Raw genomic sequence first — 13,219 nt, 5'->3', positions numbered from 1 at the left:
TTATTATAGTATTTTGGCATAGTTCTAGTGCCACTTGGTTATCGTTAAAAATGGTAATAACCTGTTGCTTACGTTCAGCTATGTTTTCAAGAAGAAGTTTAAGGTGCAGCGCCTCCTTTGTTGCATCCGACAACGCCATGTATTCTGCTTCTGCTGTGGGCATGGCTGTGGTCCTCTGCTCCCTGGATTCCCAACTAATAACGCCATTTGACATCATGAAACAGTATCCGGTGTAAGATCTTCGGTCTATGGTACAAGCTGCCCAGTCAGCATCTGCATATCCGATCAACTCTTTGTTTGCATTTTTATCAAAAGTTAAACCTATTTCCTTTGTGCCTTTAAGGTATCTTAAAATTCGTTTCGCAGATTTAAAATGCTCAGTGCCATAACAGTTCTTGAATTGTGAAAGATAACTTACGGCAAACATTATGTCTGGTCTGGTTGCTACAGCCAAAAACATCAGGGATCCAATCTGGTTTTGGTAAGGCAAGCTTTCATCGCATTTTGCTAGTTTTTCCAGCTTTAGGTGCGGTTCTATTGGTGTAACACAACTCTTGCATTCTTCCATTTTAAATTTCGCAAGTAGTTTTTCAATGTATTTTTCTTGTTTCAATGTTATCGTACTATGTATTTGGTTTATTTCAATACCAACAAAATCTTGTACAGGCCCAATATCTTTCATTTCAAAAGTGGCCATCAGTTTTTTCTTGATTTGTTCAAAGGCTTGCTCGCAGGAGTACGCCAATAATATATCATCGACATATAGCCCGAGTAGTATCTTGGCTCCTCCTTTCCGCAGTACGTAAATGCAGGGGTCTGCTATTGAAGGATTGAAACCAAGTTTCTTTAATTCGGAGTCCAACCTTTTATACCATTGTCGTCCGGATTGTTTTAACCCGTATAATGCCTTTTTCAAGACACACACCTTTTCCTTTGAAGAATTGTTGATTTGTTTTAGCATTTCCTTTGCTTTGTAGTACACACTCAAGTCTTCATTTTCGCTCTCATCAACTAAAATTTCTGCGATATATTTTTCTAGGTATTCGGGTTTCTTCATTATTATTCGCTCATCTAAGTCTCCATTTAGGTATGCCGTAGTAACGTCTAATTGATGTAGCGTTAGGTTCTCTTGAGCAGCAATTGATGTCAATAGCCTAATAGAGCTCAATTTTGCAACTGGAGCCCACGTTTCAACGTAGTCTACACCTGGTCTCTGTGAGAAGCCCCGTGCGACAAGGCGGGCCTTTTTGGTATCCCCTTTTTCTTTGAGTATTATTTTGAAATCAACTACATTACTTTCGTTTTCTTTATCTTTTATTTCCCATGTACAATTTTTTATGTGATTTGATGATTTGATGGTATTATGCCATTCTTTTTCTTCGGTTTGACACATAAACGTTGACTCATCAATGCCTTTTTCGCAAAAATTTGATAGGTACTCATCAGATGTTTCTTCCTCATCGGCTGCATAGTCATCTAACCAATTTGGACGTTTTCGATCTCGGCGAGGTCTCTGATTTTCTCTGCCGGTATTCGATTCTTTCGTGCTTTGAGCATTTTCCTCACTTTCAGATTGTTCAACGTTTTCTAGCTCGTTTATGGTTCTAGTATTACTCTCGATTTCAGATTGTGTACCTTGGCAGGATATGGTTTCAGGGATATGGGAATTTTCAGAAATTGTCTCTTCACGGTCTGTTTCTTTTGATGTGAACTCAATGCCCACCATAGGTCTACTTTTAGACAGGTCTTCTTTTTGCAGTTCAACCTCATCTGTATTTGATTGATTTCTTGTTTCTGTGTCATAAAAGAGATTATCATAGCTATTCGTTTCATTTGTGTTTATCTGATAATACATTTTATCAATTACTTTGACATCTCTACTAATTATGATAGAATTTTTTTTCGGTAAGTATATGCGAAAACCTTTTGCGTTTTGTGCATAACCGACAAAAATACCTTCTGTAGCCTTTGGTGTAAACTTACATTTTCTAAGTTTGTCTAACACGAATGCCTTGCTACCAAAAACGTGTAAGTGATTTCCAGATGGCGCACGTCCTGTCCATTTTTCGTGTGGTGTACAGCCCTTAAGTGCCTTTGCGGGATTTCTATTTAGTAGATAGTTAGCAGTATATACCGCTTCCGCCCATAACTTCTGGGGTATGTTTCCCTCCATCATCAGGCATCGGGCTTTATCCAGCAACGATCGATTTTTTCTTCCGCTTTGCCCATTTTGCTGGGTTGTGTAGGGTGCACTCAGTCTTCTTTTTATTCCGTTTGCTTTTAGGTAGTGATCAAATTCGCGATTGCAATATTCTGTGCCATTGTCAGATTGCAAACTTTTTATTTTTCTGTTGTGAAATCTCTGGATTCAATGCTATTCTAAAATTTTCGAAACTTGGCGGAAGACTATAGAGCATCATGATGCTTAGCAATTCCGTATTGATTTTTATATCCATGTCGGCCAGTTTGTCAACTATATCGAGGAAGTTATTTAGATGGTATCTTGTATCATCTGCCGTAGATGCTTTTTGCAATATAAGTTGCTTTAGAAAAGTTGCCTTTCTTGCAGGGCCGGTGCTTTGATAGGTTGCTTTTAGTTTATCCCACACTTGCTTTGCTGTTGAACAGCCTTTTACTTGTTTAAGCTCGTGCGGTGAAATTAAGAGGAGAATTTCGGCTTTTGCCATCATGTCCTTTTTATTGAATTGAGCTTGTTGCTCAGCAGTCGCTGTGGATGCTAAAATCGTCGCACCGCTAACGTAATCCCATAATTCGGCTTTTATTAACACTGCTTGTGCCTGAAGACACCACGTGTCGTAATTGCTTTTTGTAAGTGCCTCAATACGATTGTGCGTGGAAGTAGCCATTTTGAATGTTTGAGATGATTACTGAAAACCTTGCTCTTCTACCAATTGTTGGATCGAGTGACCTCTGCAACCGTAATATAATGAAAACACCTATATACCTTTTAGTTTAGTAAATATCACGATGTAGTGATGTTTTATATTTATTTCAAATTAGGTTGCGGAAATACGATGTGCTTTGTTACGCGTCAAATATAAAAAGGAAAGAACAATAGGTATTAATATTGGAGATGAAAATTGGTTGTGTGAAAATCGATAAATTTAGTGATGTTACAACACATACATACGTACTTCTTAACGAGCGTTTGCAGTAAAGCAATTTTTACCATAGTTCATATTTCTCTTTTCTAAGTAGAATAAAAGCGTAAATACCAATACCAGAGAATTCGGAGTGCTCGCACTATTTTTTACCGCAACTTATTTGGAGACGTTACACTGCGAGGCGCAAAATTTTTATAATTAACTATTGACCTATGCTCTATCTTACCTATGATGATGATTTACTTATCTAGCATTTCTATATATTTTGAAAAAGCATAAAATGTTTCTCTATATTTTCTTATTCCTGCTTAATCTAAACTTCTCAGCAAAGGCACGCCTATGTACATATGTGTGGAAGTATTGCCCTCTTCAAGTATTTGCCTAAATGAAATCGTTAATCACAGTCTTGTTACATATCGATTCGAAAATGAATGCGTTCGAATTTCCCCGCATTACCCACATAACGTCAATGCACTTTGTTTTGTTGTTATTTAACGCAGTTAATATGTAGACTTTCTCGTCCAAATGCAGTTATATGCAATTGTATGCACACATATATATTGTGTGTATGTAAATGTATGCATATATGTATGTGTGTATTATTCACCTGGTCTTACGAATGTTGGTGCCTTATTTGCTTTGTTCACTTCTTTTTGTTTGTATTTTTGAAGCCCATTGAGGAAAACAAACTTAAACAACAGCGTCAACACGCAGCCGCATTCCCACCTCCCCACCAGCTGGACTTAATACATTTTTACAAATCACAAAAGCGTAAAATTCGAAAGTTTTCGCTTTGTTTTCCGCTGATGTTGCCACTGCCTTGCTGCATTTTACACATATTATTTACAATTTGTTAATGCTACTTTAGTTTTTTTATTCGTTTTCTTTTATTGTTATTGTTATTCACGTTCGTAGCGTGTTGCCATTGCATTCGCATTGGCGTTATTGCTGCCGCCGTTGAAACTAAAGACTTTACTAAAATTGTATCACCTTTTGGGCTTTTCGTCTCCATATTAGACGGTGGCGAAGGCACCCACGAAGGTGGCGGTGGTGTGGGTGACTGGCGATTGAGCGCTGATAACTGTCCGATCGATCGATGTAACACCAGCTACAATGTTGCAACTTGTGCGTCACACATTGCATAAATGCGCTGGCCCAATCCGACAAAAAACCACTCACACACTCAAATGTATAGGCCCCAAAATACTATGGAAATTGAACTGTGTGAAATAAAATGAGTAAAGGGGCGCGAAATTGATGCGTAGCAGGAAATTGTTACGCATAAAAAGCGGGAAAAAATTATATGAGTATCAACTAATTTTATTGAGCAGCGGTTGCACTAAAATTATGCACGCGGAAATCGGTTTGTAAGGCCTCAACACATCGAAGAAAAAACTTGTTCTGTGTGTGTCAAATAATTCAAGTGTCGAAGTAAAAGCAAAGAATAGTTAATGGGAAACAATGGCTGCCCTACCTGGATAGGCTTGTCCAACGGTTGCGGGCTCGATCTGTTCTTCTGGAAGAAGGCTGAAAAAGAAAGGCATTTAATGGACTTCAATAAGAACGATTTAGTCTTAAAAAGACTCCTTAGTCACCCAAAGTTATTTGCAGATAACTGATCTTTGGTAGAGGTCAAAGTGCTGCATTAGTAGACACTAGACTAACTTGCCTTCCTCTAACGACTGTGATTCTTTTCACTACTCACTAAGCTTAGTTGAAACAAATACCTTTTCAGCAAACAAAAAGAGCCATACACACGACACCAAACATCTTCATCATCATCTCAAATCATTTGCCTCAAAATTTTTCTCTCGAATACTTGGAGCTTGTTTTTGTCTTTTTTCACTTATTGTCCAAGACTCCGATCCGTAGCAAAGATTTACATATGCAGCGAAATTTTGCAAGATCTGTTCAGCAGCTTTGATTTAAAGAGTTTAATAAGTGAGTAGAATGCTATATTTGCTGCTTGTATTCTCTCGTCGATTGTAATGCTCATTGCGTTGTCGTGGCTTAGATACGTGAAAGTTTTCACCGCTTCAAACTCATATGCCCCGATTTTGATTGTACCAGGTACCAGATCGTTTTTTCTGGACATCAACATATATTTTGTTTTTTCCTCGTTAAGTCTCAATCCAATTTTACCGGTTGTCTTTTCTATGTTACAGAAAGTATTTGCTAATACATTAAGGTTTTTGCTGGTTATCGCAATATCATCCGCGTACGCGTATATTTGTGTACTTCTGTTGAGTATACATATGTCCAGTTCTTTTTGCATCAGTTACTTCGTCTATTGCGAAACACTGTGAAAGATTAACAACAGTTGAGGAAAACGTGTCGCCTTGCCTAACTCCAGTCTGTATTTTAAAGCCCTCAGATAATCTGTCTTGTACCAAAACTCTCGAATCGATATTGCGCAGAGTCATCCTTAACATGTGCATAAATTTTTTGGGGATTCTACATTGCTCAAATATTCCACGACACCAAACATATACATATATAATCGCGTGCCCTTTTAACCCAAGCTCACTGATATCCGAATATCGTCAGGCAACGGCTATAAATATTGCTAGCCTCATTCAGGTTGTTCATTTTGCTTTATTTGGCGTTTGCATCCATTTTTCTGTGTGTTTTTTGTTCGAAGTATACCTCACCGTAGGTTTGAATACCTCTGCGTAGGTTCGAAACTCCGTGCATGAACATCAAAGAATATAAAAAGTTGTTTCTAATAGCGGTCGCCCCTCGGCCAGTAATGGCAAACCTCCGAGTGAATTTCTGTCCTGAAAAAATTTCTCATAATTTTCCGATCGGAGTCGGCTTGAAACTGTAGGTCGCTCCATTTGTGGAACAATATCAAGGCACACACCACAAATAAGAGGAGGAGCTCGGCCTAACACCTAACAGAAGTCTACGCGCCATTTTTTTTAAAACTCACCTTTAAACAGCTCCTGTTCTAACACACATCTTTAACCAAAGGCATATGTGCAGATATGATACGAGTATTTTCCCCCTTTATTTCATTTTATGTGCTCTAAAGCCTGTTTGCGTTTGTTGTTAGTCACTGTTATTTGATCATTCAACAAATACAACTCTTAACTTTTTTTGCAATAAATGCCAGCAATATTTTTTATTAACATTAATTTGTAAAATTAACTGTGATTTCTTGTTCTCCGCACCCACAGTGAAGTGAAAAATAATGGCATTCTTGTAGTACCAAAATACTGCTACGTTAAATTCGTTACACATCGCTCGTTTGCTGAGAGTTTTCAATTTACTATTACATCGTAAGCAAAAATAAATACATATTTTTTTTTGTTCTCAGGTAGTGGTAATAGACACCGCAATGCATTTCTTCTACAACAAAAAATTAGTAGCCACGGTAGTTTCTGCATCCTTAACACCATTTTTTATTATTTTTGGATTGGGCTTTGGAATTGTTTATTATTTTTTGGATTATGCCACATTTGCAGCAAATGAGCTATTCATTTTTCGTAAAAGGAACTTTCTTGTACACAAGTGTACCTGTTTTTTACTAATATTTCCTAACTGCAGTCAATGTAAATTGAACTTCTTTGCGTTTTGCTATTAAAATCAGCATTTCTTATATTCTTCTCCTATTTATTTTTGTGATGTCACTTTTGCAGTCTTGAAAAATAAATTTCTACGTTTTAAATATGCAAATTATCTATTATAAATAAATATAAAATACTTACCGTAAATTCAACAGTTTGCATTTGAATTTTAAACAGCATAGACGTTCCTGCAGCATCTGAATTCTACTTATAAATATGCGGTATGTCATTGGAGCAGCTGTACTTCTACTTTGCTATGGCCTTGGTTTAGCTGGTAAGTGCTAACGATCTGCTTACATGTTTTCTGTAAGCTTATTAACGAGTGTTTTATTTTATTATGCGCTGTCAGCTGATTGTGAATTTGGAGCGCATCAGTTTAATATTGGCGAAACCTTTCAAAACCCTGGCGAATGTGCTGTATACCATTGCGATGCCGAAAGCAGCATCTCAGCAAAAACGTAAGAAGCCCTACAATTCCGTTTCATAATTATATTGTATTTTATTTGTATTTGTATATTGTTTGTCTTATTAAAAGCTGCGCAGAGTCTGTGCCGCCACCGAATTGTGCGGTCATACCACAGGATAATTCCAAACCGTATCCCGATTGCTGCAAGCGTCATGAGTGCTAAATAAAATTAGTTTTAGTATTAGAAATAAAATTAAAAATATAATAAATACGAATTTTTAGTGTATCTTATCACATGCGGCCTTTTATTTATGTAAGTCAATAAAGCTCTGAGAAGCTTGGGAGAGTTTAAGTAGATGTTGGCCTTATAGTACCGGTGTAAATGTCAGAAGAAACTTTTTTTATTCTAGTGACGATTATGTTGATGCTTTTGCAGTAGCAGGTAATTAGACAGGCATCCATGCAGTGAAACTTAGTCCGAACCCCTTTACGGCAGCTGTCTAAAGCAGCTACTCCCCAGTTCCCATGCTGTCGCGGGGCTTAAATACTCGTATATGCAAAGGCGGCTCTCACCTTTTGCTACGCCTGTGAAAAGCAGGATCAGATATTATCCATTGAAATAAATTTTATCAATAGTACGAAGCGATTACCACAACCGTACTTAGCCATCGTTCGGTCTTTTAGTTTCCCTTAGTAGCGAGAGAGTAGCGTGCTTTTCCGAGAATTGCTACTTTATTTCTCCCTCCGAGTGAGGGTCACTGGGCATTACTGACGTCTATGTAGCCTAATGATGCAGCATAGCTCGACACCAATCAAGGTGGATTTATTAAGGTGACAGCATTCACCCAGCTGAATTTTTCGCCGTAGGTATGGCTTACGTCAAAATGATATGCTTTGTTTGTATGTATTGGTATGTTCACATTCGTATATTTACATTTGATTACTGATTTTGACGTGATGCTTGGACCAAACGGAACAACAAATACATGTAGGGTTTTACTTATATGTGTTTGCTGTCACCTGTAATAAATTTGCCTTGACACCAATTCACCAGGGTTTTATTTCCTGCTAAAGATTTACATTAATGTGTTTTGGCGTGATATTTTCATACAAAGTTTAGAAAATATAACATATTTAAGAAAAAGGCAAATCGGTCCAACACATCTCGATCTCTCGATACAAACTCCTCCATTATGCTCTTTAAGCGCCTGCGCAACCCAATGGCACTCACACGTAAAAAGCACTCAGCAACAGTGGTCGAACTACTTCCATAAAAAAATCCTATTATAAAATTTAAAAGGTTTTCTCTGCTTAACGGGACAAAGAACAATATGCTCATACATTTTATTATTGCATTTCTATTTATTGTTTACTTCTGTCTTAAAAACTTATTTGCTTTATTTTTCGTTTTCAGTTGTATACAGTTATTTATGTATTTACGTACTAACATTCTTACCTACATACATATATTTATCCATTTTCCAGTATAAACTCGTATACGTAAGTGTTATTTAAATACACATTTTGCCAAAATTTTATTTTACGCTAAGGCTTTTACTTATTAATATTTTCAGCTAATATACACTAAAATATTTTGTCACTAAAATGCATCGATACCATATTCCCTAATGAATTACATATTTTGGTTTATATACCACTAATTTATACCATTTTCTTGTTTTGCTTTTGCATTTACCGCCATAAAACGGGAATGACTACATTACACATTTCAAGTATTCGCTTACACCCTGTACTTTTGCACGAAGCGCAAACCCTAACCGCTGTATTGTTTTCTGCATTTTTTTACTATTGCAAATTTTCTATATTCTCTTGAGGTAATTGCTAGCATCCATTTTACACTTTGTTAACTTACTGTAGTAAATAATTTGATACAATTGTAAATGTTCACTTACTATCAAAATTATTTTTAAGTTTACGCTGGTATCACAGCGATAGCGAAAATTGAATTCAAAATGAGTTGTGCACCAGCTGATCGTTAGTGATCGCTGCTAGGCATGGTACCGATTATTTTTCGTGCACTTGTCGAAATTAACGTGGAAGTTTTAAATTCATCATTACTTATACAGTATTTCTCGCTAAAGCATTTCTCGCATGTAAACCCTAGGGTAACTTTAAGAAAAAAAACTTTATTAAAAAAAAAAAATTTATCTGAATTTGTTCTTTATTTAAGAAAAAATGTATTTAATTTAATTGAGACTGGCGTTCGTTTCGAGGGTTTGAATATATGCGCCGTCAGTGCTTATAACCGAGAATTTGAATTTATGTAGTCAGTGCTTGTAAGCCGGATTTTCATATAAGCAGTTCGCGCTTATAGGCATCGAATCTCGTGCATTTAGACGATGCTTATATCTGGGAAATACTGTACGATCAAAAAATAACCGGGAATATTTTTGTGTATCTAATATAGTTAAACTATAACTAACATATGTATAAATATATATATGTATATACATATCTATGCTTTCATATACTTTTTTAATCATAGGATTTATTTACTTTTTATTGTATAAATTTGTATACGTTTTTTTGCGCTTGTTTTAATACCGCAAATATTCCTTTTTTAATATAGAAATGGTGTGTTCTTTGTTCTCTTTTTAATTAGTGTTCTAAAATGGTTTCTTTAACGTTTGTTGTATATTCATGTATGTATGTTTGTATGAACGACATTTGCTATTATTGGTATATATATTATATAGTAGTTAAATCGTATAACATTTTCCGCTATATGACTATTTGCATTTGCTAAAAATTGTTGTATATGTATGTATGTATATGGCTGTAAACATGTACTGTACTTAGGTATATGCATTGTTGCATTTGAATATTTTTGGAACCTGAGCTAGTCTATTTTTGCATTTAAACCGAGTAATACCTAACATTTATATGCACAAAAACATAAATAAATAATTGCACACGCACTTGATAATAAAAGAAACAAAAAAATATTATTATTAAAATTGTTTGTTAAAATTTATTTAAATTATTTTAAAATTATAAGTTAAAACATTCATTTGAATTTGAACTATTGCATAATAATTAAAAGAAACAAACTTATAATCAAAATGAAACATTGAAAGTGTTCGCTTTTGCAAAGCGTAAAGACTTGCTTGCCCTTTTGGTTTAAAAATACACAATTCTCACAAATTCATTTAAAACTATGTTCATGCACTAATAATAGACGTAGACGATCTTTAAAAAATTAAGTTAAATCAGAAATTAGTTATTTGTTGGCATACATAGAATGTTGAGTTGTCGCAACAATTTGCGCCGAAATAAGTGCTGCAAAACGTAATTATACTAAACTAAATCCTAATTAACTAAACCACTATTTACCAAAGTCGTCATTACTGTCCCTACCCCCATCGGCAGCTGCAGCACCAGTCATGCCATTGCCACCATCTTCAATTCCAACTCCAGCCCCGCCGTCAGAAACAACCATATCTCATTGACGTGCTGAACGCTCCGTTTCCATGAGGCACTCACGTACAAGTATACGCGCATGCACAATGCCACGCTTTAAACGTTCAGTCGAGCTGCGCGATCCTGTATATGTTGGCCTTATATCACGGCCCATTTCCTCGATCACAGCCAACAGCTGCGCATACTTACTTAGTCCATTGCTAGCCGCCGATGTGCCCGCTGTGGGCAAATTGGCTGTGGAAGTCATGGGAGTTGTTATATTTGCCGAAGTTTGTGTAGTTATGACAACCGGCGACGTAGATAGTGGGTACTTCAGTTGTGACTGTGCAGCGCTAAGAATTGACGCAGCGTTACTGCTTGCACCCAACGCGGCACCAACACTGATGGCACCATTACCAACATTAACAACACCGACGCCACCCCCACTTCCAGCAGACGTATTGCCGCCACCATTGTTCAATGCGCCACTGCTACTGCTGTTGGAGCGTTGCGTCGAGGCGGGGGAGGCAATGGTATTTGATTGCTGCTGAAGAAGAGCTAATTGCGCCTGCAGTTGTTGTGTATATTGAAGAGCAGCTACTGCCGCCGCAGCCGAGGTGCTTGTCGATTGCTGATGATAGTCGCGTTCACGCTTACTGTACAGGTCACGACCGCCACTGCTTTTGCTACTGCTACCTCCTAGCACGCTGTGATGCAGGTCAAACACCGTGCTGGCACTTACAGAACTGGAACTTGCACAGCCGCTGCGGTCACGAGGAGGATGATGTATGGCAGAGATTTGTATTTGAGGTTGCTGCTCACGCTGTTCCCGTTGTTGCTGATAGTTATAAAAATTTTGCACTTGCGAACGCGGTATTGGGGTCACCGTGACGTCACTCAATTTGGACTCTACGGCTTGTATGTCCATGATATCCATTTCGATGGCAGCTCTTTGTGGTAAGTGTGCTATATATAAAACAGCGGAAAAGGGCACTTTATCTAAATTACTGTGGTGTTTTGATAATAAAATACTTTCACTCACGTTACAAATTTGCAAAAAGAAAACAATGCGAACTCCTTAAATATGGAAAATGAAAATTTTCTTCTCGTTGCTCTCGTTTGCCTTCCACGCAGGTACTTTTTTCTTTTTACTTAACTTCAGAGAATTTTCGTTACGAACGTTGGAGGAAAACGCAATTGCGTGAAAAAACCAACGAAAAATTTGTGAAGAGGCACATGTAACTGTTCTCTGTGTGAGCGAGTGAGAAAAATAAGAAATGTTTGGCGCAGTGGGGGCAAGCGAACGCCAAAACGGCGCGAATGATGGCGCAAAACAAAAACGTCAAATTGCCAAAACGAAAGAGATATCAAGCGAAAAAGCTAATGGAAGAAAAAAATGCGCGATTGCCGATTGCAAATGCACTGACGATAGGGTTGCCGTGGGGTTAATCAAAAATAGTTCTTAATACCAGAATTATATTACACAATTCCACACGGGTGGGTATTTTGGCAAAACTTTCCTTTACTACCACGATATATTTGAATGGGGGGCGGAGGGGGAGGGGGCGTGGCACCACCCACCGCGCCCATTAGAAAGAGCAAGGTCACACCATTATAACTGTGAAAGTCCCAACCTCCTACTGTCCCTATAGAACCCCCAGGAGAAGTTTAAAAATTAGGTTTTTTCTTACCGCTTTGCAGTTTGTACTGAAATACAGTTGAACAGAAGAGTATACAGCAGTCGTCAACCCAGCAAGCATTTAACTTAGGTTTTATATTTCATAGCACTTATAAAAACGTTGTTTTATCGTTGCCGATGGCGAAAATTTAGGTCAAAAATTGTCCGATTTTGCATTATTTCACTATTTATAAATTTTTTTTTGTAACAATATTAGTTTTTGTTATAAACATGTATATTTGAAATCAAAAAAGCGCCGCAGGCGAAAATTTGGACTATAAATCGCGCGAATTTTATTCCAAATTTTCAGTTTTTGTAAAAATATTTGTTTTTGTAATATATACGTATGTTTGAAATCAAAAAAGCGCCGCAGGCGAAAATTTGGACTAAAAATCGCGCGATTTTTATTCCAAATTTTCAGTTTTTGTAAAAATATTTGTTTTTGTAATATATACGTATGTTTGAAATCAAAAAAGCGCCGCAGGCGAAAATTTGGACTAAAAATCGCGCGATTTTTATTCCAAATTTTCAGTATTTGTAAAAATATTTGTTTTTGTAATATATATGTATATTTGAAGTCAAAAAAGCGCCGCAGGCGAAAATTTGGACTAAAAATCGCGCGATTTTTATTCCAAATTTTCAGTTTTTGTAAAAATATTTGTTTTTGTAATATTATGTATATTTGAAACTAAAAAAGCGCCCCTATAAATGATAAAAGAATTGTTCGCTTTTGGTTGCTGGGTTTTTCTTATTTCGCTTTGTTATTCTCTCTCTCATCGTTCGTTTGACAGTTCGCTCCTCAAATTTATTCTGCACGGTATTACAAACGGTTAGAAGAACATTTGTAATAATAGAATTTTAATAGAATTTGGACTATTATTTAGTAAAAATAGCTTTAAATCGAATCTTAATGTAATAAAGAATGTTTATAAGTGATTTTGTTACTTTTCTGTGTTTGTATTTATGTGAAATAAGCGTCTGTAATAGGGCATTTTTTTAAGCTTATGCAAAAAAGCAGCAT

The 13,219-nt window shown here is 36.7% G+C and overlaps 2 protein-coding genes across 4 annotated transcripts in view; both read right to left on the bottom strand.

Moving 5' to 3' along the window:
* LOC128859169 (estradiol 17-beta-dehydrogenase 2) overlaps positions 1-9,165 on the bottom strand; it is a 72,508-nt gene extending 63,343 nt beyond the window's left edge. Inside the window, exons 1-3 of one of the 2 annotated variants that reach the window (XM_054095934.1) lie at positions 7,751-8,168; positions 7,373-7,685; positions 6,836-7,319 (exon numbers count right to left, since the gene is read on the bottom strand). In XM_054095934.1, coding sequence (XP_053951909.1) covers positions 6,836-6,924 — 89 coding nt within the window. In that variant the 5' untranslated portion in view covers positions 6,925-7,319; positions 7,373-7,685; positions 7,751-8,168. Of the gene's footprint in view, positions 1-6,835; positions 7,320-7,372; positions 7,686-7,750; positions 8,169-8,556 lie in introns of those variants that run through there. The other variant, XM_054095935.1, reaches the window with a different exon arrangement.
* Positions 9,166-10,066: 901 nt separating this feature from the next.
* Positions 10,067-11,819, bottom strand: LOC128859170 (hormone receptor 4). 2 transcript variants are annotated; one of them, XM_054095940.1, is made up of 2 exons: positions 11,563-11,819; positions 10,067-11,513 (listed from the first exon to the last, which is right to left on the bottom strand). In XM_054095940.1, the coding sequence occupies exon 2, from the start codon at positions 11,455-11,457 to the stop codon at positions 10,564-10,566; it is 894 nt and encodes a 297-aa protein (XP_053951915.1). In that variant the 5' UTR covers positions 11,458-11,513; positions 11,563-11,819; the 3' UTR covers positions 10,067-10,563. The 2 variants fall into 2 exon arrangements, with proteins under 2 accessions (XP_053951915.1, XP_053951914.1); XM_054095939.1 differs by having other exon boundaries at positions 10,067-11,486; positions 11,563-11,818.
* Positions 11,820-13,219: the final 1,400 nt, after the last annotated feature.

Source organism: Anastrepha ludens, chromosome 3 (assembly GCF_028408465.1).
Source record: "Anastrepha ludens isolate Willacy chromosome 3, idAnaLude1.1, whole genome shotgun sequence".
Taxonomy (NCBI): Eukaryota; Metazoa; Arthropoda; class Insecta; order Diptera; family Tephritidae; genus Anastrepha; species Anastrepha ludens.
The sequence above is the reverse complement of the archived record's forward strand: the minus strand, read 5'-3'. Positions and strand labels throughout refer to the sequence as shown.